Here is a 27,911-nt window from a genome sequence, read left to right as displayed (position 1 = left end):
GAGTACCCACAGCCCCTGGGAAGGTGCTCCAGGATGCTGGAGCAAGGAGGGCCCCAGGCCCACCCCAGCACCAGTCTCTTGGTGCTGAGGAGAATCAAGTACATGGCACCTGATCTCCACTGCTGAACTGGTGAAGGGTCTCTGGTGTGAGCATTTCATCTGGGCCTGAACCCTGATCTGCAGATCCTGGGAATCTTGTCAGGTCTGCTGAGATTTGCTGTGTCTGTTCTTAATTTTAGAGTGCTGGGGCAAGTGGCACAGACTGTGCTGGACCTGAAACTCTGGGAAAACCTCAACTCTTCTTTGACCTTTAACCACGTCTCCATCTCTCCGGTCGCATGGCTCCTGGGTTTTCTTTCCTTGGTCCTTGTGGTTATCATCAATGAGATTGTCAAGCTGCATGAAATCAGGTATGGGGGTTGTAGGGAGGATGGGGAGAAAGGGCTTGAAGCCTCCCTCCAGTCTGGCCTTGAGCTGCAAAAAATAATGATGCCCAGGGAACAGGGTGGGGAACAAAAAGGAAGAGCTGACTGCATTGTGTAAATCACCTGGCTGTTGTGTGCAGGCCCACGCTCCACCTCCCAGGGAGGAAGTGCAGGGGAGGAAGCAGGGTCACAGAAGGGCAGTGGCAGTGATTGGGAGCAGGAAGGGAGAACAAAATTCCCTTATCTCAGACCAAAGGGAGGGAGACAGCCAAGGTCTATCCAACACCAGTGTGGAACTGGGGAGGGCTGCTCTCTCCATCGTGTCCCATGAGGACAGAGAGGCATTGAATCTCAGCAGAGGAAATGTGCCTTCACACAGAGCCTGGACTGTGGGACTCGTTTCACGGGAAGTGGCTGAAGCCAAGAATGAGTAGCAGGCAGTGACTGGCTGTTCTTCCCAGCACAGGGAGCAGCCAGGGCTGGAGTCAACACTGATGAACATTGATTCAGGAAATGGGCTGGGCAGGAGCAGCGGGGATTACAGGGAACCCTGATGGGGATGGAGACACCATCTCAGTTCCTGCAGAGGGTTTCTGGACCTTTCTGTGCTGTGTCTGGTGTCCCTGGAGATGGGATTTAGCTGGATGGGATAGGACTGAGACCATTGGTTGCTCTCTGGATTTGATTCCCCTCCCAGGCTACCACAGGGCCCAGGCCAGGGGCTTCCCTGCTTCTTGGGGCTAGCAGCTCAGGAATGGCAGTGGAAGAGTCTTACCTTTCTCCCTCTGCATACTGACTCCCTTCTTTCTTCTTCTCCAGGGTCCGTGTCCGTTACCAAAAGAGGCAGAAGTTGCAGTTTGAAACTAAGTTGGGGATGAATTCGCCATTTTAAAAGCACCCAGCTCAAGTTCCCCAGAGCCAGGGCCAAACAGCCACTGGGAGAGTGGCTGCACCAAAGGCTCAGGGAATTTTCCATCACACATGCAAACCAGACAGCCTCCTGGCAAAACTACACCTGCACCTTCCCAGGGCCCAGGCAGGGATCCCCCCACAGGTATGCAGCCCCCTCCCAGCCTACCAGGTACCCTCACAGGAACCTGCAAGCTCTGGTGCCTGTTCAGGTTGCTCTTCCTTTATTTATTTATTACTGGAGGTATTTGTTAGTATCATGGTGATGCTAAAATGAAGCGGCTCCTTTCCTCTTTGTGAACAGATGGGTTTCCTGGGCCTGGCAGGAGGATCTGGGACCAGTAGAGCTGCTGAAGCAGATCTCTATTGAAACCCGTTTTGGTTTTACAATTCAGTCCGTTCTCCGTGTGTGCGTGCCTGTGCATGCCCTCCCCACCTCCCTGCCCTGTGTCCGGGGCAAAGGAGCCATCCCTCTTGCAGTCCCCAGAGTGCTGGGAGCTCACATTCTCGAGGGGACAGTGGGAAAGGGTCTCTGGACAGCCGGGCTGGGCCAGCCCTGCCCTCTAGTGTCGCTGTCCCAGCCGTGTGCTGGCTATGTCAGGAGAGGGATGAGACAGCGCTTTGGGAAAAGCCGCCTGTGATCTGGTGCCGAGGGAGGGCAGCTCTGCCTGCCTGCAGGGAGCCAGCATGGCTCAGCTTCCTGCAGCCCTGTTGAACCAGCTTTTATGTTCTTTAACAACCCCCAGAGAGGTTTTGTAGCTGTTCTCCTGTCTGTGATCCAAACTGCTGTTCTGCTTCAGTAATGTGCCTGCTTGAGAAAACCACAGCTCGAGATAAAGCCTGAGTCCTGACTATCCTGCCTTAGAGGGAGGGGATGTCTTTCCAGGCAGGATATCTGCAACTTGCAGTTGTGACTAATACAGAGCTGGTGAATGGCTCCTTTCCCAATCCCAGGATTGTGCTGCATCCAGTTCTTGCTCCCCAAGGCACAGGGAACCCCGCCCAATCATGTCTGTCTGTGATAGTGCTGGGAAGTCTCTCCCCTCTGTGCTAATGCCTTCACACAGAACCACAGAATGCTTTGGGTTGGAAGGGGCCTTAAAGCTTATCTTGTTCTGCCCCCTGCCATGGGCACCCTGCCATGGGCAGGGACACCTTCCTCTATCCCAGGGTGCTCCAAGCCCTGTCCAACCTGACCTTTAGCAGTTCCAGGGATGAGGCAGCCACAACCTCCCTGGGCAACATCTGCTCAGTGTTTTTCTGGAGGTCTCTTCGTTTGCCTGGAGGGACCCTACCCTGAGGGCTCTGGCAAACCATGATCTGCCCCAGTGCAGCACACAAGCTCCTGAGCTCTGACCAGACCCCATCTGTACTGGGAGCACTGGTCCTGCTGTGGGCTAACAGCCAAGGGCCACACAGGAGCACACAGGCTTGGTTATCAGAATATTTGCAGGTCATGGAGATATTGACTCTAATTCTAAACACTGACTAAAGCTGGTAAATCCTGGTCCTGGTTTTGGTCCCAACATTTAACACTACAGTATTTGGCTGTTACTTCCTCTTTGGTACCTGAGATTAACAAGTGGCAGCTGATCCCTCCTGGGCAGGCAGGGAGCTGACTGGAACCCCCAGGCTCTGCCCTGCTGCTCCACCTTGTCTTCCTCACTTTTCAGCATAACCAGAGAGCACAGACATGGCTGAGTGTCTCTAAGCAATACCCTCACCCTGCTGTGGGGCTGGCAGAGGAGCAGAGCTGGGTACAGCCAACCCCTGAGCTCTGGGGACACGCTGAGGATGCTGGAGGGGGCATCTGGGGGTGTTCCAACCCCTGAACCCAGTTCCTGCAGCTGGGGGTGGATGTCGAGATCCCATGCTGGCAGGATTGCACAGGACAGGGAGCCAGCAGCTCCCTGGGGAAGCCCAGGGCTCATAGGGCTCCTCCTCTGCACCACAGCAGTGTCTGCCCACCTTTGCCAGCCAGGCTGGACTGTGCCCTCACTCCCCTGGCACCTGCAGGGCTCAGGGAGAACAAGCTGCAGCCTCAATTCACTGAATGCCAGCTCCAGATCTGTGACACCTGGCCCCGAGAAATCAGCTTTCCTTCCCTGTGCCAGGGTGGGATCACAAGTGGGATATGATCTCTGTGGCCAAGCTGAGCTGGAGTCAGAGCTGCTCACTGCTGTCCCAGCTTTGCCCCCACCCACACCTCAGCTCTTGTCCTGTGCCATGAACTGTTATAGGTGTTAAAAAGCAGCAGATTCTGGGGCTTCCTGCTGGCCACACCTTCCTCTAGAGAAGGCACCTTCAAGATTTCCTCCTCTGGGTGATCACAAATGTTTATTTTCCTGCATCCTCCTTCCCCAGCTAGACTTGGAGGGAGCTAAAGTGTATGAATGGAGCCTTTAGGATGGTCTTGCCAGTGCCACCCTTCCCTCAGCCATTGAAGTGTCTAAGGGTCAGAGTGCATGGCTTCAGAAGGAAATTTCCTACATCAAGATGTTTTTAAATGCTGTATATTTTATATTAAATTTTTTGGGATGTATGTAAAAATATTTCATTTGTATTAAAACTTGTAAATTGTATAAAAAAAAAAAAAAAAAGAAACAAACCCAGACCCACAAGCATCCAGTATATGAATGGCAATAAATGATTGTCTTGGATAACACACCCAGGAGTTGGGAACGAGTTTGCACCCAGCAAAGGAAGGAGGTAAAAATGTCTGTGGCTGCTGGGGTCACAGGGTGTGATTTTCCTGTTGTAGGGACACAGCCTGAGAGCTTGATGCTCCTGGGATCCAGTTCTGGCCTTTTTCCCAGTTTCTGCTCAGCTTTGGGCAAATCTGTCCGTCTCTGAAAGCCTCTTCCTACAAAGTAAGTTTGGTTTCCTGGATCCCAGGCACTGCTTCAGTCAAGGCTGGAGGCACAGTTTGAGTCCCTCTGGGTGGGTGAAAGGCTGGGGTCGGCTGGAAAAGGCACTGGGAGCACTGGAGACAAGCAGTGGTGGGATAAGGAGGCCTGGGCTGCTTGTCCTGAGCAAAGCAGGCACTGGGGTGACAATGGCCACACTCTGAGCAGGCAGGAGGAGGGAGGAATGTTGTGCCTGGCACATGGGCAGAACTGGGCACTGGCACACCAGCATTGTCACCATGTCACTGTTGTGGTGGTGAGACTCATACTGAACATTCACCTTACTGGGGGTGACTGGGACTCACCAGGGGAGAATATCTGAGGAACCGTGGAGTGCTCAAGGGACAGGATAAAGCTGATCTTCGGTGGACTTCAAGCAGCAGGAGACAAGTTTGTCCCATTTCACACAAAGGACACAACTAGGCAAAACTATAAAAAGGGTAAAATATGCCCCACTGTTTAATAGAATTTAGTCTTAATGGATGTTAGTGGAAAACAAAACACATGATTAACACAAACAGAGCAGATGGTTTAAAATCTGTTGTCAGTCTGGTGATTACATGGGCTATTTTTTCCCCTCACTGTCTCGCTGCACGGAGCAGGTGCAGCTGGGGTCAGTTAGTCCCAGTTGCAGTGTACATAACTTACACACCATACAGTAGCTTCAAAATAGAGATCTAGAGCTCAAAAAATAGGCATTCTTCTGCAAAATCAAATGTTTAGTTCCCTTATTGACAATGAGAGCAGCGTTGTGCTGCCCTCAGGTGGCTCAGACAGCGGCAGCTCCACCCCAGTGTCCTCTTATCCCTGACCCAAGACTTGCAGTTCTGGTTAGTAAATATATAGAATAAATCACATTTAAAATATATACATTGGCCTTAAAAAAAAACATTTACAGTTTATCAACATTGGAAAAAAAACAACAACTGGGCTTGTCCCAGGTTGACTTGTGAGAGTAAAAATCAGTTTTAAAAGGTTTCTATGAACCTCTTTATAAAGTGCCACTGGTTGTAGCTATTTGAAATCATCATGTCCATGATGTGGCACTCAGACACAGGCAGTGGATGCACTCAGTGTGGGACAGAAATCAGAGCCAGGGAAGAAGTGTCTTACCTGCCTCACACTGACCTCAAGTCCCAAACAACAATGGGATTTTAGGTTTTTTCAGGGCTTATTGTCTTTGCTTTTCAGCCCAGGAACCAGGCTGGCACCTCTTGCCTGTCCAGCCCATGGCATAGCTGCCCTCAGGAGCAGAGACCCTCAGGAATGCTCAGGTGGGCTTTGCCGCCCTTCCATCCAACAGCACAAGGGGCTGCAAACAGTCCAGTCCAGCTGCAAAGTCCCAACAGGATTGGGAAGCAGCTGCCTTCTCAGCCTCCTTCTCCCTCTCTGGTCTGAGATTTGCATTGGTGATTTTTTTTTTTTAAAGAAAAGGGAAATGCATGGAATTTTCTTTCCCTTTGTTTGGAATTTTTGTAGCAAATGGCACTTCAGCACAATCTTCGGTTCCCTTCTGGTGCTCTGATGCTTTCATTTGCTTGGCATGCCGAGCGCGAGCCAAGTTCGGGGCTCTTGGACATATTTAGCCATGCACTACTGAGCAGATCCTGCGAGAGAAATCTGTCTGGGAGCGATGCAGCCGCTCCTCCCGCCTGGCTGCAGAAAGCTCCACGGGCTGTGGCCGCGCTGGATGTCGAGGGAGCCGCTCCCGAGCCGAATTCCCCGGTGCATGCGGGGTCAGCTCCCCCGCGGGGCTGCAGAGCCGCGGGGAAGGAAGGATCACGTCCCAAACGCTGCTACTGTTGAACAATGCTCACGGCGGGGTTTGTGCCAGCAGCTCCCTGCAGGGAGGGGCACTGGGAAAAGGGACTGTTTTCTCCCCCAAAAAAAGGGATAAGGGAGGGGAGAAAAGACTTTAAAAGCATTAATCATGCTGCTGCTGCCGCACTCTGGAAGGACCAGGGTGGGGGTTTGCGTAGGCACTGTGTTGGCAGAGGGCAAACTCCATTGAGCAGCATGATCCAGACGGACTGGCCTAAATTCCCAGGTTTTTGGCACTGCCATTACCATCCTCATCACTCTGGGAAGGGGCAGCAAGGCTCACATGTCCTGCATGGCCCTGGCGGAGCATCCGCTGCTCTGCAGGCTGTGCCAGCCCCATCTCGAGGGGTCTGTGGCTCCCACTGGAGGGATTTCGATCCACTTGGATTCCACGCTGCCGATGCTGACGCGTTTGGAAAAGCGGCAAATAAAGCAGAAAGGTTCCTTCTCGCTCTGCAAGCTGCCAAATTGCAACAAGCCCTGTCTTCTTTTAGCTGCTGTCAGGCCTGGCCGGGGCTGCGGCTGCACAGTGAATCGCCAGCTCCCTGGCGGCTGCCCGGGGAGGTCTCTCCTGTGACACTTTGTTGGCAGGGGATAAATAATAAGATGCAGGACTCTGACAATGCAGTAGGGAAAGAGAAAGGTCCCTTGTGGAGGCTCCTAGGCTCTGTGCAAGGGAGCAAGAGCTTCTCCGTGGCCTCCAGGACTGCATGTGCAGCCCTTCTGGGCTCTTCTCCTGCTGCCAGTCTGGTGGGAAATGCCTGACCCCCTCAGAAACCGGCCCAAGGCCACACTGTCACATGTGACACAGAGCCAAGGGTGGGCAAGGAGGGCAGCTTTGTTCCCAGCCACAGTGCAAAGTGTGGGGAGGGAGGCGGCTGGAGAGACCTGCAGGCACCGCTCGGTGCTGGATCCACTCTTCCCCCAGCACGAGGGGCACTGCTGGAGCAGCCAGGGCGGGGAGGGGAAGGAGGGAGCAAGCCTCAGTCCAGCATTGCATCCAGCTGGTCGGCCAGGTCGTCGAACATGTTGCTGATGTCTTCCAAGATGTTCTTGGCCGAGTGCACGGTTCCAGGATGGCTGGGGAAGAGAGGGAGAGAGTCAAAGCACTGCTCAAAGGCTGCAGGTGCTGATGGGGAAGGTTTGGCCAGGCTGGATCCAACCCACCAGCAGGAGCTCAGCACAGAGCCGGGCTTGAGCATGTGTGACCTGTGTGGTGCAGGTATGACATAGCCATGCACAGCCTTTCTCCTGCCCTCCCTGGGACCTTCCCAGCCCCACCTCGAGAGGCCCAGCCCCAGCATTTCCCTCACCTCTGCGCCTCCTCCACTGTGATTTTCTTCTCGGCCGCCTGCAGCGTGGCAGCCAGGCTGGAGTTGGTCTGCTCCAGCCGTTGCTGGGCCAGGGTGGCCCCCGGGGCAGCTGCCAAAGGCTTGGCTGATACCTTGTTGCCTGTTTCCAGCGGCAGTGAGCCAGGACCCGGCAGGGACCCGATCACATCCGGCACGGCCTCGGTGGCCGCCCAGGGGGCAACAGTGTGGCGGGAGGGCTGCAGGACCTGCTGGTAGATGGTCTTGGGTCCAGAGAAGACGAGCTTGGTGGATGCCACAGAGGTGTGCTTGGCAGGGACATCTGCAAAGGAAGGGGACTCATGGTAGGTGGTGGCACAGGTCCTCCTCCCCTCCCACACCAGCATGGGAGAGAGCCCCACAACCACGCTGGAGACAGCTCCACAAACCCCCATACCTGGAGTGGGTGTCCTCACCACAGCTGTGCCAACCAGCTCTGTGGGGCTGGGAGCTTTGGTGAGGCTTGGGGCCTTCTTCATCCCTTTCTCCAGCGACAAGATGCTTTTCTCTATCTCAGCAATCCTGAACTCCACACTGTCATCATCAAAGGCGTCCCCAGCCAGCGTGGGCTGTGGTGCTGGTGCTGAGGTGGGGGGGCCCGCGATGCTCACGGCTTGGGCCTGCGCGTACTGGGGTGTGGGGGTGCCCCCCGCCTCTGCCTGCCCCGCCATGCTGAACGCCTTCAGCACCGCCTGCAGCGGCTCCCGCTCCCTGAAGCGCGGCCGGCGCTTCACCGTGTCCGACTCGGTGAGGTTGAACTCCAGCACGGGTGGCTCCTTGGTGACAGCGGGGGCTGCTGGCTCCTTCCCACCGGAGCCCTGGGGCTCTGCTGGCTGGGAACCAGGCTCCATGTCCGGCACAGCCGTGTCAGCCTTGGAATGCCCGCTGGGCTTTGGCCGCTGTTTGATGGTTAAATTGCCTTCTTCTGCAAAGGGGATGCACTCACTGGAGCTGTTCTGGGACGATGAAGATGAGACCCCCGGCTTGGCCTCCTCCTCAGTGTCTGAGCAGGCATCCTCCTGCTCACCCTGTGCAGCCACCTCTGTCATAGGAGCGCTGGGCTCACTCACTGTCCGTCTCCGTGGCTTGCCGCTCTCAAAGGGGTCCCTGCTGCCATTGGAAAGTGTGGCACTGCTGGCATCACTGCCATCGTGGGACCCCTCACCCACATCTGCCCGGGAGAGACAGTCCTGAGTCAGGTGCAGCGGTTTTGGGGCCAAGAGGGGCTTGGAAGGACTCACACCTGGTGTTCCCTCCAGTGCAGCTGCCAGGCTCTTCACTGTCCTGCCACGGCCAGCATCGCTGGGGGTGGCACCTGCATCAACCACGTCCTGAGGGGCTGTGGGCTGCTGCTCGGGGCTGGGGGGCTGCTCCCCGTCCGCCTCAGCAGCGAGGGCACTGGACACGGAGCTGAGGCGCTTGGGTGGCGGCGGGGGAGGGCCCTTGCGCTTGGCCCGGATGGCGAAGGACTGGCTGCGGGTCACCTTGGCATCCGCCTGCAGACAGGCCCGCGGCATCTGGCTGCGGCCCGGCCGCCGCGTCAGCGTGGCGTAGGAGCCCAGGGTGCTGCTGGGGGCTCCCTCCTCCTCCTCATGCTCCCCATCCGACAGCGCGTAGCGGTTCAGGCTGTGCGAGCGCTTCTTGTGTTTCAGGCCTTCGCCTCCGTTGTGATGCTCCCCAGTCGTGGGGGCTGTGCTGGGTGGCTCTGTGGGGCCACACTGGCTGTGCAGGTAGGAGAAGCCTTTTTGGGCTGACGTCTGCAGGCTGCTCTTCTGTGCAGGGGAGATGGAGGGGAGATGTGCTAGAGCCTTGGGCTGCTCTGCTCCCAGGACAGACGGGGCCGTTGGGGATTTCAGGGAGACGTGTGGGTACATGAAGACGTATGGGGCTGTTCCCTTGCTGGGAGTCTGGGGAGGAGTACAGGGAGTGACTGCTGGAGTCCCAGCGCCTTTCTGAACCACAGGCCGGGTGTACTGATCCATTCCTTCGGGCAGGTTCCTCTCCTTGAGAGGGCTGCCCCCGCCGCCACCATTGGCAAAGCCGTTCAGGCCCTCGGGGGACATGAGCTTCCCATAGGGCTCGGGGCTGGGCCGGCCCGGCAGGCTGGCCGGGCTCTCCTTGCTGCGGGGGGGTGCACAGGACTGCCCACTGCTGCTGCTGCTCTCGCCGCTGCCCAGGCTCTCCTGCGAGGGGCTGGAGAGGCGCCGGGACAGCACGTTGTCCTGCGAGTGCCCTGAGCCCCGCGACCGCACCCCGATGCTCTCCTGGCTCCGTGACATTCCCTGGCTGCTCTTGATGCCGAGTGTGTCGTGGCAGCTGTTGGACATGGCTGTCTGGAGCTCATAGCTGAGCTCACTGTCCTGAAAGGTTGTCATTTTGAGCGTGTGTGGGGACTGGCACTCCCCGTTTTCCAGTGACTCAATGGTGACAATGTCCAGGGAACCGGGGACTTTGCGTCTTGCCAGAGTTGCTTCTGCTTGATTGAGGCTTTTGCGGAGGTCTCTGAGTTTCTTGACAGCCAACATGATCTTCTTCTGGTGGCCTGCAGGAAGGAAAGGGACATTGGGTCAGCTCCAACCCCAAGGCAGGCCTGTTTCCAGGCCAAGAAGAGTAGTAATGTCACACAAGGCAAAGGCCTTGGGGTTATCTACCTCCTGCCTATGGAAGGAGACAAACTACTGCTGGCATCTACCTAGCTGGGCCCAGCTCCAGCTGGCCAAGGAGAGTTCTTAGGGACAGCCAGGAACTGCCCTTTCTGGTGCTTAGGACATGCCTGCACCTCCCAGCCTGAGGCAGAATGGGGCGTGGGGACCTGGGTGGGAAACTTGGCTGCCCTGGGCCACTCCAGCATGGCAGGAGGGACTCACCCAGCTTGTTGATGCCAATCTCTTGCAGGTCCTCCCATGTCAGGTCTGTCACGATGGTGATGGAATCGTAGCCGTTGTTCACCAGCTTTTTGTGGTACTGGGGCAACCCAATGGCACTGAGCCAGTCCATCAGGTCAGCCTGGAAAGAGCACAGAGCCACTGCCATGAGCATCTAGGAACGGGCAGCACCTTCAGCATCCCCTCCCTGCCCAGAAGACTGTTTTTAGGGTGTCTCTGACTGCTTTAATGCAGTCAAAGCTATTCACTTACAGACCCCATCCTGTCCTATCCTGGGGTCAGAAAGCTCTGAAGAGAGGGGGTGACCAAAGCCTCAGTGCCAGGGACTCACCGGGATGTAGTTGGGCAGCCACTCAGCAATGCTGAGCTGCCCAATTTCTGTAGAGATCTTTTTCCTGTGGCCTGGCTTGGTCACACCAATGGCTGTCAGATCCTAAGGGGAGCAGAGTGGGGCCATGGTCAGCAGTGGAGCTGGGGGCAGTGAGTACCCACAGCCGGCAGCTCTGGGTGGGGAAGGACCTGCCTCACCTCCGGGGTCATGCGGCTGATGGTGGGGACGTCGTAGCCAGCGTTGAGGAAGTTGAGAGTGTACGACTCCAGCTGGAACTCACGGAGCCAGTTGTAAATGGCTTCTGCATCCTGGGGAGAGGATGGGGACACAGAATAGCCCATGACTGGTGGCTGCAGGGGCTGGAAAAACCTGACTGCTCCAGACAAGATGACAGGATCTCCCTGGGAAAGACCCACTTGTGTCCTGAAGACCCAGTTCCCTGTGCCCCTGGTGCAATAAGAGCTGGGCTGAGTGCCCCAAACATGGCCCTCTCACCCAGCACACCAGTCTCCAGTTGTTCCAGTTACCTTCCCCTCGAGGAGCTGCTCAGGACGCAAGAACTGGTGGGAGAAGACCCTGTCTCCAGGGGGACAGCTGCCAGGGGTCTGGAGGCCCTGTGGCCCTGGCAGAAAGGAGAGAGAAGAACTGTCACAGGGGCACTTGAAAAGCAAACAGCCCCTAGGGCTGTGGGACAGCTGTCCCCAAGGCCCCATGGAGTTGTGACAGCCCTCACCTGCTGGGGAGGTCCCATTGTGTGGTTCTGATCCCAAAAGATGTTGCTGGAGGTTGTCACCGGTGGAGGGCAGAGGCTGAGGGAGAGGAGGAGTGAGTGGAGAAAGGACCCAGCTCTGGAGACCAGCTTTGTCACACCCTCAGGAGCAGAGTGGTGGTCCCCATGCTGGGCTGCTGGTCACAGCTTCACCCCACAGCAGGCTGGCCCCCAGCAAAAGATCTGGGCAGGATTTGGCTCAGGGCCTTTTATTATCCTCTCAGGTGACACAGCACATGCTGGAGATGCTGTGTGATGCCAACCACAGCCTCCAGCTCCACTCAAAAAGGCCAGCTGTGCTTTGAGGAACAACTAGGGTCTCCCCAGGAGCATCTCCCTGCTGAGTCTTAGCAGCAAGTAGGTGTTTGGTGTAGGATACTCAACTCCAGCAGCCCCTCCTTTGCTAGGAGGGGGCATGGAAGGGGATGGGGCTCTATCTCCAGCCTGAGCCAGCACAGGGAAGCAGCACAGGGGAGCAGGGGCTGGTGCCTACCCTGGCATTCTCGATGAGGATGCTGGTGCTCTGCCCATTGGTGCCCTCGGTGCTCTGGCCGCTGCCGGCGCTGCGGATGCTGCCGATGCTGCCCTCGCTGCCCACGCTGTTCCTGTCTCCTGCTGCTTGGGGCAAGCAGGGAGCCTGTCAGCAGCTCCCCAGACACAGGGCACTGAGGTGCCCAGCAAGGACCCCAGTGCCAACACACTGATGCCACTGATCTCCCACAAGATCCTCCAGCCACGGACAATGCATCAGTTCCCTCCCGCCTCCCAGCATGCACCACACAGACAGGGTGACCTGGGTGGCAAGGGACACACAGAGGGCTGAGACACAGGGAGAGAAGGGGCTGCTCTAAGGGCTCCCCAAAACTCCCTTTTCCTACATCTGCTCCCTCTCATCTGGCTGCTTCCCCATGGAGAGGTGGAAGGAGAATCTCCCCCCGTGCCCCTGCCCAGGCAGGGCTGGGAACAGGGGAAGGTCCCCGGTCCCTCTCCCTCCCCAGGTGCTCCCCTGACCTGAGCTGTCAGGGCCTGGGGCCGTCCGGCTTAGGGTGAGGTGACCAAAGGCCGCTGGGCCGCTTGGGGCTGCCGGGTGTGGACACTCGTCAGGGAGGTGCTGCAGCCCCCCAGGGGGGGCTGGGAGGGCCCCGGGGGGACCCTGGCGCTGCTGCACGGGTGCCACGCGGGGGACAACCATGCCTGCATTCAAAGACAAAACACACGTGGTCAGAGCTCATGCAGGAGGCAGGGACGGCGGGGAGAGCTGAGCCACCACCCCCAAAGTAGTATTCCAACCATGGTGACAACCCCTGAGCCTTCCCTTGCCCCCTAGCTAGCCGGGGCTGCAGGCCTGTCTGACAGGAGGTGCTGGGAAGGTTTTGCACAGGGGACTGTCCCCAGCCTGCTCAGGATGGCCACTGACCTGTCCTCTTGCTGATGACTTCAGCAATGGAGGGGGGAAAGTACCCGACCCGGTCGGTGCCTTTCTGAGTGTCGTGGATGTGCCCCTTCCATCGGCCATCTGGGTGCTGCTCCAGGACCTGCCATGGGACAAGAGGGATGGGGCTGGTACCCAGGGCCATGGTGGGGCAGGGGGATGGGGAGCAGAGAGCAGCCTCACCGTGATGACATCTCCTGCTCGGACGTTGAGAGCAGTTGGGTCATGGAGGTTCCAAAAATCCTTCAAAGCTCGGACCTTCAGGATTCCTGATGCCTCTGAAGGCAAGGGACAGAGGAAGAAAGGAGATGCCATAGCATAGAGAGGAAAGAGAGGAGTCCAGGGAGGGCAGAAGGAGAAAGCAAGAGCAAGAAGAGGCGAGAAGAAAACATTAATATTGCAGAAAGGCCTCAATCCCCAGACACTGCCCCACATGTAGAATGGGGCACATGTGAGAGGGGGACTGGGATGCTGGCACTGATTTAGGCTGTTCAGGAGGAGCACTGGGAGCCCAGGCAGGTCCCAGAGGGAAGAAACCCCTCTCAGTGCCATCCCCACCTCACCTCTCAACAGCTGCTTGATGTCCTTGCTGGCGTGTGAGGTGGTGAACTGGTTGACGATGTCCAGTGCTGTCTGGTTGTAGGTGTTCCTGATGTTCACATCGACCCCACCCTGCCCAGGAGAGGACACAGTCAAGGCCACCTCCCTGCCTGCCACCAGACTCAAGGGAGGCAAGGGACTGAGGGGAAAGGGTGCTGAGTGACCCCCAGGGGCTGCCCCCAGCCCCATCCCCACCGTGCTCACCTCCAGCAGGAGCCGCACCACCTCGGTTTTGCCGTAGAGCGCGGCCTCGTGCAGGGCTGTGCCTGTCTTTGTCTGCTTGTTGATCTCAATCCCGGCCTTCAGCAGCTGCCTGGTAGGAAGGAGGGAGAGACATGAACATGGACATCAGGACCAGGCACTTGGCTGCTTTACAACAGGAAATGGACAACACCTTGCACTTGCTTTGGGGATGAGGGCTGAAGCCTGCAGGAGGAAGGTGTGTTTGGGACTGAAGCCATGATGGGTTTTTCCAGCATAAAGCAAGGAATTACCTGATGATCTCCTTGTGCCCGTTCTTGGCTGCCAGATGTAGCGGAGTGGTGTAGTTGGGGTCAGTGGCATCCTTGGATTGTCCCTCCAGCAGGGCAACACATAGATGGCTGTTCAGCAGCAGCTGGGCCACCTGCATGAACCACTGGTAAGCAACAGGGTGCAGGTACCCCGCCCTGAGGGGCTCATCCTTGGGGCCAGCCCACCACTCCCCATCCTGCCACTCCCTTCCATCCACAGCCCCAGGCTTGGCTGGAGCTGGACAGTGCTTGGCATGGTCACACTGTCGTGAGGGGCTGTAAAAGGTCACAACAGCCAGAAATAGTCTTCCCATAATCAGGCTTTTCAGACCAAGCCCTAAAAACCTCCAGTCTCTCCAGCCCAGAGCGACTCTCAGCATCTCAGGGCAACCCAGAGGCACAGAGCAGTTATTTTTACTGCCCTGTTTATAGCTGCAGACATTATAGATACTCCAAAAATGGAAATATCCCCCTGGACCCCTCTGAGTGGGGCACAGAACAGTCTGGCTGGCTGTGCTCCATCCCAAACCAGTGGCGCTGGCAGGGCCAGGGTCTCACAGAGCACAGTGTGGCCCTGTCCCCAAGAACTGTGCTGGGGACCTGGAGCAGGGCTGGATGCTCAGAGCTTGCTGGGATTAGCCAGCTCAGCCTATCTATGCTTAACCGTGAGCAAAGCTGGGGTGGGTGGGGGAAGGCTGTGGAGAACCAGGAGCAACAACTCCTGGCTTCACTTCCAGTCTAACACTGTCCTGCTGTGAGGTCAGGGGCAAAACCCACAGCTCCCAGATTCAGGATCAGGCTGTGTCTGGCCAGGGGAGGAGGCAGCTGCTGTCTGCCAGGCTCTGAGTCTCATGGCAGAGGGAGAGCAGTTGTGGCCAGACCCCGTGCTTTGCTCCCAGAGGAGCCAGTGGGCTCCAGAGCTGTCCCTGGAGAAGCCCTTGGTGCAGGGCAGAGCCCACAGCACTCACCTTCAGCCGCCCGAACTCGCAGGCCAAGTCCAGCGGGGTTTTCTTTGCCTTGTTGATGAGGCACGGGTTCGACTGGTGCTGGAGCAGCATCTCCGACTGCAGGGGAGCAATGTGGTGCAGGGCTCAGCATCACCCTGCAGCCTCCCTCCCACCCGGCACGGGGGGGTTTGCCCCCACCCAGTACCCCAGAGAGCCCCACGGAGGGCACACGGCTGGCTCTGGGCTCTCACTCACCACCTCGTAGTGGCCGTACTGCGCCGAGAGGTGCAGCGGGATCTGCCCGTCCAGCGAGGCCATGTTGACGGAGGCGGCGGCGCGGAGCAGCAGCCGCACGGGCTCCAGGCGGCCCTGCCACGCCGCGTAGTGCAGGGGCCGCATCCCTGTGGGCAGCGCGGCTCAGCAGGGCTGGACACGGCCCCCGGCCTGGCACAGGGGGCTGAGCTGGGGGCCGTGCCTGGGGTCACCCCTTACCGTTGCTGTCCTTGATGTCCACGGTGGCCTGTGCCTCCAGCAGCAGCGAGATGAGGTCCAGGCTGCCGCCCAGGGCTGCGTGGTGCAGCGCTGAGAACCTGTGGCACAAGGTAGGGCTCAGCCCGGCTCCCAGCCCCACTGTGCTGTCCTCACAGCATCCCCTGCACAGGGACTTGGGCTGAGGGCTGGGATTGTCACTGGCTGTTCATGGTGACATCCTCCCAGATTCCCCATTCCCAGTGCCTCAGATTCCCCATAGCAAAACACTGATGAATCCCTCCAAGCTGTCCGTGCCCCAGGGCTCAGTGAGGGATGCAGACACACTGTGTACCTTGGGAAACCCCAGTGAAGGAGTCCCTCACTCCAGGCCCTCTGTTGGGGGAAACAGGCAGGATGGAGAGAGATGCACCTCCCTGCTCCACGGAGCAGCCAGGCAGCCACAACGCTGCTCACAGCATCCAGCAAACACATCAGCCTTGTGGCCACTCCTGCCCCCTCTGCCAGCTGCCCCCTCCCCATGCCAGCAGGGCTGCCAGGAGCCCGTGGCAGAGCGTGGGAGGCCGCCGGTAATGAAAGAGCCCAGTGTCTTGGGGCTGTGAAAGGGGCCTGTCTGCCTGGCACTCCCCTGAGCCGTCACGTGAGGGGCCAAGGCCAAGAGAGGGGTCCCTGAGCCACCGGGAATTAGCCCGTGAGCCACCCCAAGGGACATGGGGGACTCCTGACAGCACCAGCCTGGGGCTCCAATGGGCTCTGCTGTGTCCAAACCCAGTGCCAGGGACGCAGCTCGTTCAGCATAGCTCTCCTCATGATCTGGATCCCCAGATCCCTGTGCAAGTCTCAGCGTTTCAGGAGGCACACCAACCCCAGCAGAGAGGGCTGCTCCTTTCTCTAGTACACCCACCATGTCCCTGAGCAACAGCAAACCCTCTGTCTCAAAGTGTGAATGTGGGGGGGGTACAAAATCCCCCTTGACCCATCTCTGTGGGGTCTCACTCTGCCCTGGGGTGGCTGCACAAACCCACACTTGCCCACCCCATCCTCTCCAAGCCCTGGGCAAGGTGATGCCAAGGACACCACCAGCACCATGGCTCTCCCAGGACACACACTGCCATCCCCATGCTCGTGTCTCACCTCCCCATCATCCCCTTCCTGTGCCCCAGCGAAAGTGAACACCCTGCCCATGTCCCTCGGGCAGGGAACAGACCCTTTACCCCAGTTCCCACCATCAGCCTCCTGGAGTTGCCCAAGCACAAACCCTGTGCCCTATCAGAATCAGATCATTGCTTCTATTATTAAATTCTTTTTCTATTAAGCTCCATCTGTACAGTATTATTTTAAGACGAAGCCATCCTGCACGTTCCCAACCCCCCACTGGCCTGTTAGGACTCATCATGGACACCTCTTCCTACAGAGCCCTCCAAAAGAAAACATGTAGAAATTAGGTACAACAACAGCACATAAAAACAATGCTAATGACTGACAGGTCAGAGTTAATTCAATAAGAATAATACACTTGTTTATTTTATGAGCCTTTGTGGTTTCTTTAACTCTCAGTACCCAGTTTGTTAAGCACTTGGATTTTGGAAGTGATGAGCTACACAAATATGCTGTGGTCACTGGGCAACCTCATATTTTCTTTCTCTAACTCCCCCCAAAACAATGGGATTTTGCTTTTGGGATATTAAACAGAGGCATGAGCATGTGCAGGCACTGAGACTGGCTGGATGCTCCTCTGGGCTTCAACCAGGGGGACACAGGGCACTGGCTGGACACGCTGCCACCCCTATCCAACCCCATCCCCACAGAGGGGCACATAGAAGGGATTTATGAAGGATTTTCAGGAGGGATTGAGCACTGCCCTCAGCTTAGATCCAGGCAGGAACTGGCTCTGGATGTTGATGTGTTCTCCAGCTCCCCAGGAAAGCTGTGTGATACCCCGAGCTGCAGAACTGACTGGACACCAGGGAGAAGAGCCCCCTGGGCTGGCAGCAGCACCCAGCACCCTCCAGGGGAGCACTCACCCGTCTGCATCCTGGTAGTTCACGTTCAGGCGCTTGGCAGATCCCAGGAGCTCTGCAGAGACAAGAGGTGAAGGTCAGGGCAGGAGGCAGAGCCTGCAGGCCCCCAGATGAACCCCATCCCACAGCCAGACCCACCTCCCAGCGCACACAACAGCGCCTGGCCCATCCCGGGGTCTCTCCTCTACTCTCCTCTGCCTCCACTTTCACCTCCACAGACCCTCAGTGGGCTGACCCAGCTCGAGCTTAGCACTTTCCTCCCTCCATCTCTCCTGCCCTATCCATGTGTGCCCCCGGGATGGGTGAGACCCCGCAGCTCCTGCCACCCTGGCTTGGCAGAACAGCGAGCGCTTCCCTCCCCTTTATAGGCACAGACACACCAAAACTGCTGAGTGGGGCCATTTTACCCCCCACTCGCTCCCTGTGCCCGCCACTGCCACTGAGGCCTGGCCCACAGACCACATGGTTGGCATTTTTATGGCCAGGGCAGAGGCTGGAGCTTTCAGCTGTGAATGCAAGGATTGTGCTACCTTGGATATCCCCATCCCTCTGCCCAGCCCTCCCTCCCCTTCAGAGACCCAAGGATTGTGCCACCTTGGCTACCCCTATCCCTCTGCCCATATCTCCTGCTCCTTCAGGGACCACTGGGCAGCAGAGGATGCTCAGCCCACCCTCACACGCACCCTCAGTGCACCCCCAGCTCTTTCCCGCAATTAATTCGAATGGATTCCTTCCTCCCACACAGAGAGGACATTTTATTCTTCACCGAGGGGCTGAGAGCGGATTAACATCTCTGGAATTCACCCGCTAAGTCAAAAGGGAAAGAAAGGAGAAGGTATGTGGGGGGCCAAGAAATACCACCACTCCTCCTCTGCCTTTCCAGGCAGCCCCAGAGCTCAGCCATGGAGGATTAAATGCTTTGAATGGTTTCTGTGCTTTTTCCAACAAAAAATCAAAGTCCGAGTGCCAGGCTCTGAGCCTGGGGTGAAACAGCTGCTCAAACCCCACTCGGCTGTGGGGGGGTCCTGGGGAAGGAGCCCCTTCCTCGCAGCCAGGTAGATCTCCAGGGCTGAAGATCCCTCTCCTTTTCCTTCTTCTCCTCCTCAGTTCCTTTCTCTTCTCCCTCTCTCCCAAGGTCTCTGCCCACCTTGCATGGCAGATCCCATAAGCCATACTGGGCTGTGTGACCCCTCTGCTGGAAAAGAAGAGCTGAAGGGGGGCTGGCTCATTCATCATGCAAATGGATAATTAAAGGAAACCAAGGACCGGGGTGTTCATTACTGCAATTTACAGTGTTTTGTAAACAGCCTAATTAACACAAAATGAGCTTGGAGTGGCTGCTGGTGAAGGACTCGTGACTCCTCACCACAGCTGAGGGGATCAGGACAGGATCACCCTAATTACCTCTTCCAGGGACTGTTTGTCTTTGAGCCTCAGCCACCAACCCAACAGACCTTCCCAAAGGAACTGGCTCCCAAAGCCATCACTCAGCAGAGCTCCCACTTCCCCCTGCCAGCCCTAAGAACTCAGGATCTGGGGTCTTCATCAAGGACAAGTCGCTTCCCTTGACCTCAGCAGTCAGGAAAAAGTAACAGTTCACTTGTAAACTGGCCACTTCTGATCCGAGTCCTAGAGAACCATAACCACTGGGAATGGTCCCACCATCTGCAGCTGAAAACTGCCACTGGAAAAGGGTCGGGAAGGGGAGGAGAAAGAAGAGGAGGAAGAGGGGTCCTTACTCAGGGCAGGAGGGGCAGACCCTCAATGATGACCACTGGGAGTGCAATGCTGGGAAAAGAGACAGGCTGGACGGAGATGCCCAATGAGCACCAGCACCTCCAAAAGAGGCAGAAACATCCCACAGCCCCTGGGGGCTGGTCCTGGAGTTGAGCAATGCCCACTATTTGAAGAAGGAGAGCTCACCCAAAAATCCTACCCCTAACCCCACCTTCAAGGGGACTGAGCTGGCCAGTGTGGTCCAGTGAGCAGGGCTGGGATGTCCCAGGACATGGTGGGTGTCCCAGGCAGCTGTCAGCATCCACATCTCCCTGAGCAACATTCCTCAAATTCGTTCCCTGCTCCAGCAGCCCAGCCAGGCCAGGACCCAGGGCAGGACCACACGGACACGGTGTGGGTGGCTGAGAAAGCCTCAGGTCACCAACAGCAGAGCCAGGAGCAGCATTCCCTTTGGGGATCTTCCTACATGCTTGGATCCACCTTGGGCAGAGAGGGAAAACATCCCTGGTTTGCAGCTGGGTAAATCACTGCTTGGAGAGCTGGAGGGTTTGCAGCAAGGCTGGAAGGTGAAGTGTGGGTGGGAAAGTGTCTTGGCACCCCAGCATAAAGGCATGGGAAAGGAGGGGAATGGTGGGAAAGCAGAGCACAGCCAGGCAGCTGAGATCTCCACCAATGCCATCCTGCTGCACGGCCTTATACTCCAGGGACCTGGTGACAGGAAGGCAGCTTATGGGACATTTCCCTGCATTCCCCCTCTTCATTCCATCCATGTGCTCCTTTTGACCAATTCCCCAGGTTTTCCCCACATTTCTTCAGCCCCTTCTCTCCCCGCTGGTGCCCAGGCTACCCATCCTTTTCCACACAGATGTTCGGGAGCTCAGCAGAGGCTGGGCCAAGCTGTTCCCAATCCCACAGCCCTCCCAGTCTGGCCTGTTCAGCTTTGGCCAAGGGGCTGCAGAGCTGGGCTGGGAAAGGGCTGCAGGGTTAATCAGCTACAGCACTGGGATGGTGTGGCCAGATCCCTCCCAGCCACATCATCACCCCTGCTGGGTTTGCACGGGGGCAGGGGCACTCTCAGGCCTGATCTGCAACCCCCATTCCCCACCAGAGCACACTCAAACCTGGGAGAATGAGCCCAGAACACGGACCCAGCGCTGAAATACAAGACACTCTGAAGGAGTTATTTATTTCCAGGGAAAAAGCCCAGCTTGGTGCACCCCAAGGGTTAACTCCAGCCGCGGGTTCCCCCCGCCCGGCCCTGCTCCCCAGCACGACCCCCGTGAGGGGTCCCGCCGGCTCCCCGCCCGCTCCGCCCCGGCCCGCCGCGTCCCCGGCGCCTGCCCGGACAGGACGAGGCTCCGCAGCGCAGGGCCGGGCCTGAGCGAGGCCTCGAGGGAGCCGAAGAGCTTCTGTGCGGCGTCTGGCTGCCAAGCGGCAGCGGGAAGCACCTCCGGAACGCTCCGGCAAATTGCTTACAAATGTCGGGCCGGCCGCCGGCCGTGGCGAAGGCAGCGCGGCCGCCCAGCACCAGACGGGGCCGGGACCCTCAACCCTGGCACGGCCTGGCTCCGGCCCTTGGCCTCTGGATCCCCACCGAGGCACAGCCCCGCACGGCGCCTTCCCAAGCAGCCCCCTTGGCCTGTGCCTCGGTTTCCCCGCGGGCTGCCCTCCCATGGCGGGGATGCCAGGCTGGGCTGGGCTCCTCGTGCGGTGCGGGGGGCACTCGGGGAGCGGCCGGCCGGGGCGGGCACCTCACCCGCCGCGCTGGCAGCCGGCCCGGCACAAACCCGTATTTACCCCCCCGAGGCACTCGCCTGGCGCCGGCTGTGCCGGCTGCGTGGAGCCAGGCGTGCCCTCGGCCGGCCCAGCAGCCCCGTGCCAGCGGACCGGGCACCCTGAGTCAGCCGCTGCCCTCCAACGGAGAGCTCGGTCCTGCAGGGACACCCGTGAGCTTCACCCCGAGCTCTTGGAGACCGACACAATCCCTCCGAAGTGCTCCTTGGGAAGCCGTGACACGTGCTCGCCTGGGTTTGGCTGGGGAAGGAAATGCCCAAATATCCTGTGGAGTCCTGCCCTTTGGATGCTCCTGCCCTGGCTCTCACACAGGAGAGGTTTTTTGTGCTGTGACCCCCTGCTGGATTTGTCCACCCAGGGCAGCCACAGCAGAGCTCCACCACTTGCAAGGCTTTGTTGCTGTCCAGGACAACACACAAATCTGTAACTGGAGATCCACCTTCTTGCCAGAAAAACAACCCTTTCTGCTGGTCCTGTGTCACAGACTCTCATGCCATCCCCTTGTCCTGGGAAATCACATCCCCACACTGCTGGCTGCAAGTACTCCTGTGTCATGAGCCTCCCTGTGCTGCAGGTCTGAGCATGTCCAGTGTCATGAACATCCCTGTGCTGCCAGCCACAGCATCAACCCTGAGTGTCCCTGTACCATGAGCATCCCTGAACATCCAGTCCTGAGCGCCCCCTACACTGCCTGCTACGAGTCCCCTGCATGCTGGAAAGCCCTGCAAGGGCATTGCAGGAACACCATTCTGCTTCCCTGGGCAGTGGGAGAGGGACAGTGTGCATTGAACACATCAAATACATGCACATACCCTCTTGGGAAAATTAAATCCACCTGGGGACTGTCACCAGTAAGCCAATAAACCAGCTGGAGGAGCTAATCAGCTGCTATCCCGCAGAGCAGCAGCCGTCTCCGATGGTGGTGGCAGCCTCTGGAGCTGGAGGCGGAGGTGGCAGGAGGTGACAGCTTCACCCAACCTGCCCTGTGATGGCCCAGGGTGGCCCTGCCTCGGCACATGATGAGTTCATGCCAGGGCTCAGGATAGACTCACCATCTTGGCCAAAATCAAGACCCAAAGAGGTGATGTCCATCCCTCTTCCGCAGGAATCACCCTTCCCTGTCACCTCTCTGTCCACAGGCACGTCCGCTGCGGCCACCCACAGCCGGCTCCTCCCGGTGCAGCCTCCCAGCAGACTGGTGACTTCAGGAGCAGTTTCCCAATACGTTCAGAAGATTCACCCACCTCGATAGGGAAGGAGCTCAGCCACAGAGGTGTTAAGAAGCTCAGCCACAGAGGTGTTAAGAAACTCAACCAAAGCTGCCCAGCCAGCTCAGAACAGAGGCTGGGCGAGAGCCAAGGGCTCCTGACCCTAGCTCTCTACTACAGCCACCAGCTGCACCCCAAACACTGAGCCCAGTGCTGTGCCTAGCTCCCCAGACAGGGGCTCCCCTAATTCCCCTGTGGTGATGGTTGGTGAATTTGGCTGCTAAGATGCTGCTGCCTGTGAAACCTGGCTGAGCACCCATCCCTGTGCCCAAATGCCATGGCTGTCCAAATGCCACAGGTGTCCAAAGGCCAGGGGTGCCTTCCTGCCCGCAAAGAGCCTGTGCCGGGTTTGAGGCTCTGCAGCATCACTGAGGATGGGCTCCCCACCAACGCAGACAAACAGGCCCCTTGCCAAGCCAGGCACTTTGGGGTTGGTGTGACTGGGGCAAAGCCACTGGGTTAACTGGCAGAGATGGGGAGGCTGCAATCAAGGAGGTGGAATCCCATCAGCAGAGAGCAAATGGCATTGACATGAGAGCAGCTGGGAGCCCTTTACTGTCCCTACACCAACATCTGGCAACCCCTCAAGAGTAATTGGCATTTTCACTCCTTGAGAAACCTACCAAACCCTGGACCAGACCAGGACTCTGCCTGCTCTGACACTGCACAGGCTGCAGGATGGCTGTCACACCAAGTCCTGCTCCTGGTTTCAGCAGCCTGGAATAATCCCACCAAGTGCAATAACCTTCCAGGAGCTGAGCTCTGGGCAGCTTCTCACAGCATCCTGAGGCTGGACACAGCACCCCTGTGCTGTGAGTATCCCTGCACCTAATGCTCATTTCTAACCTCAACACAAATCACCATTTACCCCTGGCTGGAGCCCCAAATCTTAGGGCTTACAGCCACACAGAGCACAAGTTGTTCCTGTCACCAACTTGTCTCTGCTGATGGCACGTCTGAGTCTCCTCTGGCAGCTTGGCCTCCCTCATCTCCTTCTCTAAGCAATACTGTCCTGCAGCATGTTCAGATCTGATGGTGGATGATGGTGAAGGTGAGTGATGGCAAAGGCAGAGGAGTTTGAGAGGTCCAGGGATCTGCCTTCCATCCTGGGCTGGGCTAGAGGCTCACCACAGGCAGAGAGGGATAGGGCAACAGGACCATGGAGTCAACTGGGAGCCTTTTTCCTTCTTTAGAGAAGTCTGGGAATATTTTTTTCAGGGTAAATCAAACTTATAAGGTTTTTTAAGAGGCTGGCAACAGGTGAGACATTGGGCAGCATCCCCACACAGCACAGACATTGATCACTGACCCCCAGCCCTGCTACTCCAGGACCCCCATCCAAACCCCCAATTCCCCCCTGCTGCTTCCCCTCACAAGCAAAGCAGGAAAAAACAGGCAGTTTGTTCAAAGTGAAGGCTCCCAGAACAATGAAAGGAAAAGCAGAATCGGAAACCCTGTCTCCATCCACACAGCTGGGAAGAAGGTGCAGCTCTCAGCTCTCGACCCCAAGGTTTGATGGCCACAGGGGACAGAGGGGACAAATGCCAAGGAGGGAAAAGAGCATCACAGGAATCCTTTGGGGCTGGATTCACCTCTTTCAAAAAGTCAAACACATGATCCTGCCATGACTTTCAGCCCCCCAGAAGGATTTCAGATGGGGTGAGATGGATGGTGCTTGCTCCCCTTCTCCACAATAATTTGTGGGTTTGTAGTGGCTCCCTACCCCAAAGTGATGCAGCCCAGCCCAGCTCCCCTGGCTGGGAGAAATGGTAACACCCCTTCCCCACAGAGCTGAAATTGCATCCCCCAGCCCCATCCAGGATGGAAACAGCTGGGAAAGGCTTCGGGTGGGGGAAGCCAGGCGGCTCCTTCACAGATACAAGGGCTCCTTTCCCAGCTGGCCGGGGAAACGCGTTACCGGGAGGTGAAGTCACCGTCCCTGCTGGGACCTGGCTATTCCGCTCTCCAGGATATGAACTCAGAGGAGCTGTATTTGCCCAGGGAAGAGGTGGAGCCTTTTCCATTTCCCCCATCCTTCCGAAAGGACAGGACGCCTCCTGAGCGGGAAGAGATGGGCCGATAGCGGTGGGGGCCAGCGGCCAAGTGCCAGCACTGCCTGAACCTGCAGCAGGCACGCCTGGGCTATGGGACATGGGACCAGCAGAGCATCAGCTCATTAACAATGCTCATTAACAATGCACCTCAGCTCATGTCCAGCTCCTGGTTGCCTGGAAGCCAAGGAAGGGCTATCCCAGATACCCTGGCAAAGGGGCTGCACCTACAGACACTCAGTGTTGTCATTAATGCCATACCCAGTAAATGGTGCATTAACATAATCTGTGGTGGATGTGCTACAGATTGACAAGGGCAGAAATAACACAAAAAGGACTTAGCGAGATTAGAAGAACAAACCCAGGCAGATTCAACCTGGGAAAAATACAGATTGCAGCATCTGGGGAGAAATAATCCAACCGGCAGCAGGTCAATGGGAGGAAGAAAGAAGGGAAGCAGGATGTGGGGGGACGGTGAGAGGAGCAGTGTGAGCGTGGGCACAGAGGGACCTGCTGGCCAGGAAAGCAACCTCGGCAGCCCTGTGTGGGGGGATGCTGCTTCCCAGGGTACCATCTCCCACCGTGTATTCTGTTGCTTTCTGGGGTACCATCATCCATCACATATCCAGGGCTGTGAACATGAGAGAGGCTCACAGTGAGAGATGAGCGACAGGAGGCAGCAGCGAAGGGCTGGCCTTACATGGGAAGATTAGGGCAGGTCAGTAAGTCTGGATTAGCTGAGCAACAGTTAATTAGGGAGGGCGAGCAGGGACGCAGCAACCCAGCAACCCACCTACACCTGGAGGGGTTTGACGCTCCAGAGCAGCACGTACCTATTTATTTTATGGTTCTAACAATGAGCCCCAGATAAAAATTAGAGCAGCCAAGAGTGGCCAACAAAACCCTGTGGGCTCAAGGGAGTGAAACAAAGATCCCGCCCCTACATTGCTTGGAGGTTGCAGCAACCCTGCAGCTTCCAGGGGAAGCAGGGCAAGGCTGAGGCTGGAGGACTGGGCTGCCAGAGCCCTATGGCACCATGTCACCATCAGCGCCAGCCCCGTGCCCGCACATGGCAGCTTGGCACCCAGGAGCTGCTCCAGCCGGTGGAGCCAGTACTCAAAGCACACAGCGATGCGGAGGCTGGAAATGCTGTGACATCCTCCTCCTTTGGCCCCAGGGAAGGTGCCGTGCACCTGGAGCAGGCGCTGCCAGGGCGGACGGAGCGGCTGTCCCCACCCTGGCTGCGCTAATCTGGGCAAGGCACACACAGGATGGGAGGGGAGGCAGCGGGAGGTGAAGCTGTTCGCTCGAGGTCACCCAGAAGGTCGATGGTTCAAGTGCCGCCACTCCTTCCCAAGGCTGCCACACGGCTGGGAACTGAATTTTACTCAAAACTCCCCCCTCTTGCCAGCAGTCCGTGGGCAATCAGCTGTCGGCAGCCTGGGACTAACCTCAGACGGCTGCTGGCGGCCAGTTTGGAGTCACACAGTTAAAAATACCTTGCGGATGCCTTTCCTCAACTCTGACCCCGCGAGCCGGTGCTGCCGCCAGCCCTGCTCAGGGACGTGCCGGCGGGGTCCCCTGGGACAGTCACAGCCTGGGCTGTGCAGGGACAGCAGGCTGTGGCAGATGCTGCCTGGGGACTGGGTTTTTCTAAGAACCAAGGATTTCCACTTCTGGGCGGCTGCTGACTATATTCTCTATTGCCAAGCTGAAATAAGGGACTCAGCTTCCTAAAGCTTCCTTCCAGCAAGTGATGCCTGCACTGTCCAGCTTCCTCTGAACTGCAGCCTGGATTTCAGCAGCTTCAGCAAAATGTCTCCTTTCCTCTGGGACAGAGCCAAAACGTGGCCTCTGGTTCCTGCCAGTCTCAAGAGATGCTGGATGGGTGACTGCTCCTGCAGATTCCATGGTGCTGCAGCCATTTGTGGCATCTGCATTGGGAAAGAGTGTAAGGATCTCACTCAGCAGTGGCCACTCAGCTCCCAAGCCATGGTGGACGGGAGGGATCCTTCTCCAAATCCCTTATGGTGAGGGCACACAGGGCACTTTGCTGTTCCCATTCCCTGTGCAAAGGTCACCTACCAAAACTCGTGAGAACTGACTGGCTGCTCCGTGCTGCTGGCAAGTGGGAATGGGAGAGGGATGGGTCCATCACTAGCAGGCACAGGCCAAGCTCTCTCCAGCCTGGGGCAAGCAGCCTGAAAGAGATGGTCCCATTGCCACTCTCCTTTCCCTCCCAAGGCGGGGAAAAGTGTTGTCCTTTCAATAGCATCCCATGGCATGGTGTTGTCCATGCCCAGAGTGAAAGCTCTTTCCCAGATGGACCAGACCCTCCAACTGCCCACCTGCGTTTCGGGCTGGACCATTCCAAAGTGGGAGAAGCCATCGCCAAAATCTTGCCAACTGCCTTAGCTGGATTGGGATATTTTCATGCAGCTGTGGCAGTGAAGGATGTGCCTGGGATCCTGATCTACAGTGGGGTTCCATATGCAGCTGACAGGAGAGGGACATGACAGCTACATGACCAGGATGTCCTGCACCACCCTGCATGTCCCCACATGGAAGCAGCAATCACTTAGCAGTTAGGGACAGTCTGTGTCCTGGGGAGAGGCATCACCCTGTTCTGGAAGCAGGAACCCGTCCCAGGACCCACACCCACCTTCCCATCCCTTTGGGGCCCTTGGTGACTGCTGAGTTATTCTGGGCACTGCGTTCCTGACCCCCTCCCCTCATCCCAGCTGCTCCAGGGCCGGCAGGGAGGGCAGCAGGTTCCTCCCATTGCCCAGCCCGGACGCCAGAGCCGGGCAGCAGCTGCTTGGGGACCAGCTGGGGACAAAGGCAACACGGAACAGCCCCATCCCCCATATACCTTGGAAGGGACAAGGGCTGAGTTAGTTACAGCAAGGTCAAAGGCATGACAATACAACTCCAATAGAAAAGAAGGAGCAGGATCTGAGGCACCACAATACAACTCCAATAGAAAACAAGGAGCAGGATCTGAGGCACCACAATACAACTCCAATAGAAAAGGAGCTGGATCTGAGGACCCCCAGTCCCTGGGCTGAGCTCTGGTCAGCAGCTCCCCATAAAGGGATCAGGAAGGGGTTTGGGGGCAGTACATCAACCTCCCACCCCCCAAAGAACAGGCCCACCTCAGCACCAGAGGTAAACAGAGGCAGAGGCAACATCCTTGGCTCCTTGTCAGACCAATGTTGTGCCCAGCTTCCTGCAGGGACCCCTCTGCCAGGTCAGCCCCCTCCACCCCAGCCCTGCCCGGGCGCTCCCCACACCCCATCCCGACGGAGCAGTGGTGGGACACAAGCCAAGGCCTGCCTGCTCCCTGGACCCCTGCCGGGAACCTGATCTGTTTACGCCTTCCCAGCACGGCGGGTGCGTGTCAGGAACGGCCCCGGCAAGCCCGACTTGGCGGCGCAGGCAGGACGTGGGAGCAAGCCCTGAAACCCCACCTGCTGCCCCGCAGCATCCCGGGTGGGTGTAGGGAGAAAGTGGAGGAGCACAGGGAAATATGGGACCCTCCTGCCTCCATCTGCTCCTTTTTGTAGGAAAAGGCACCACTTCTTGCTCTGTGCTACCACTCCTGTGGCATCCATTGCCCCCTACCCTGGCCATGAGACCATGGCAGGTTGCTCCATCCCCAGGCT

At 57.6% G+C, this 27,911-nt stretch overlaps 2 protein-coding genes across 6 annotated transcripts in view; one reads left to right on the top strand and one right to left on the bottom strand.

The window, feature by feature from the left end:
* The window catches only part of TMEM94 (transmembrane protein 94), a 51,147-nt gene extending 47,180 nt beyond the window's left edge, over positions 1-3,967 (top strand). Inside the window, 2 exon segments of the mRNA XM_030962037.1 lie at positions 240-410; positions 1,245-3,967. Coding sequence (XP_030817897.1) covers positions 240-410; positions 1,245-1,317 — 244 coding nt within the window. The 3' untranslated portion in view covers positions 1,318-3,967.
* Positions 3,968-4,670: 703 nt separating this feature from the next.
* Positions 4,671-27,911, bottom strand: part of CASKIN2 (CASK interacting protein 2) — a 648,645-nt gene continuing 625,404 nt past the window's right edge. For 2 of the 5 annotated variants that reach the window (XM_030962078.1, XM_030962077.1), the window contains exons 3-20: positions 17,400-17,451; positions 15,379-15,476; positions 15,142-15,287; positions 14,908-15,003; positions 13,922-14,052; positions 13,632-13,740; positions 13,391-13,499; positions 13,011-13,105; positions 12,813-12,930; positions 12,407-12,589; positions 11,889-12,010; positions 11,360-11,435; positions 11,154-11,248; positions 10,824-10,934; positions 10,627-10,728; positions 10,278-10,416; positions 7,375-9,952; positions 4,671-7,141 (exon numbers count right to left, since the gene is read on the bottom strand). In XM_030962078.1, the coding sequence (XP_030817938.1) occupies positions 7,045-7,141; positions 7,375-9,952; positions 10,278-10,416; positions 10,627-10,728; positions 10,824-10,934; positions 11,154-11,248; positions 11,360-11,435; positions 11,889-12,010; positions 12,407-12,589; positions 12,813-12,930; positions 13,011-13,105; positions 13,391-13,499; positions 13,632-13,740; positions 13,922-14,052; positions 14,908-15,003; positions 15,142-15,287; positions 15,379-15,476; positions 17,400-17,451 (4,457 nt within the window). In that variant the 3' untranslated portion in view covers positions 4,671-7,044. The remainder of the gene's footprint in view (positions 7,142-7,374; positions 9,953-10,277; positions 10,417-10,626; positions 10,729-10,823; positions 10,935-11,153; positions 11,249-11,359; positions 11,436-11,888; positions 12,011-12,406; positions 12,590-12,812; positions 12,931-13,010; positions 13,106-13,390; positions 13,500-13,631; positions 13,741-13,921; positions 14,053-14,907; positions 15,004-15,141; positions 15,288-15,378; positions 15,477-17,399; positions 17,452-27,911) is intronic. The other 3 variants (XM_030962081.1, XM_030962079.1, XM_030962082.1) reach the window with 3 other exon arrangements.

The sequence above is a fragment of the Camarhynchus parvulus genome, chromosome 18 (assembly GCF_901933205.1).
Source record: "Camarhynchus parvulus chromosome 18, STF_HiC, whole genome shotgun sequence".
In the NCBI taxonomy this organism is placed as follows: Eukaryota; Metazoa; Chordata; class Aves; order Passeriformes; family Thraupidae; genus Camarhynchus; species Camarhynchus parvulus.
Note: the sequence above shows the minus strand (reverse complement) of the source record. Positions and strands in the feature narration are given on the sequence as shown.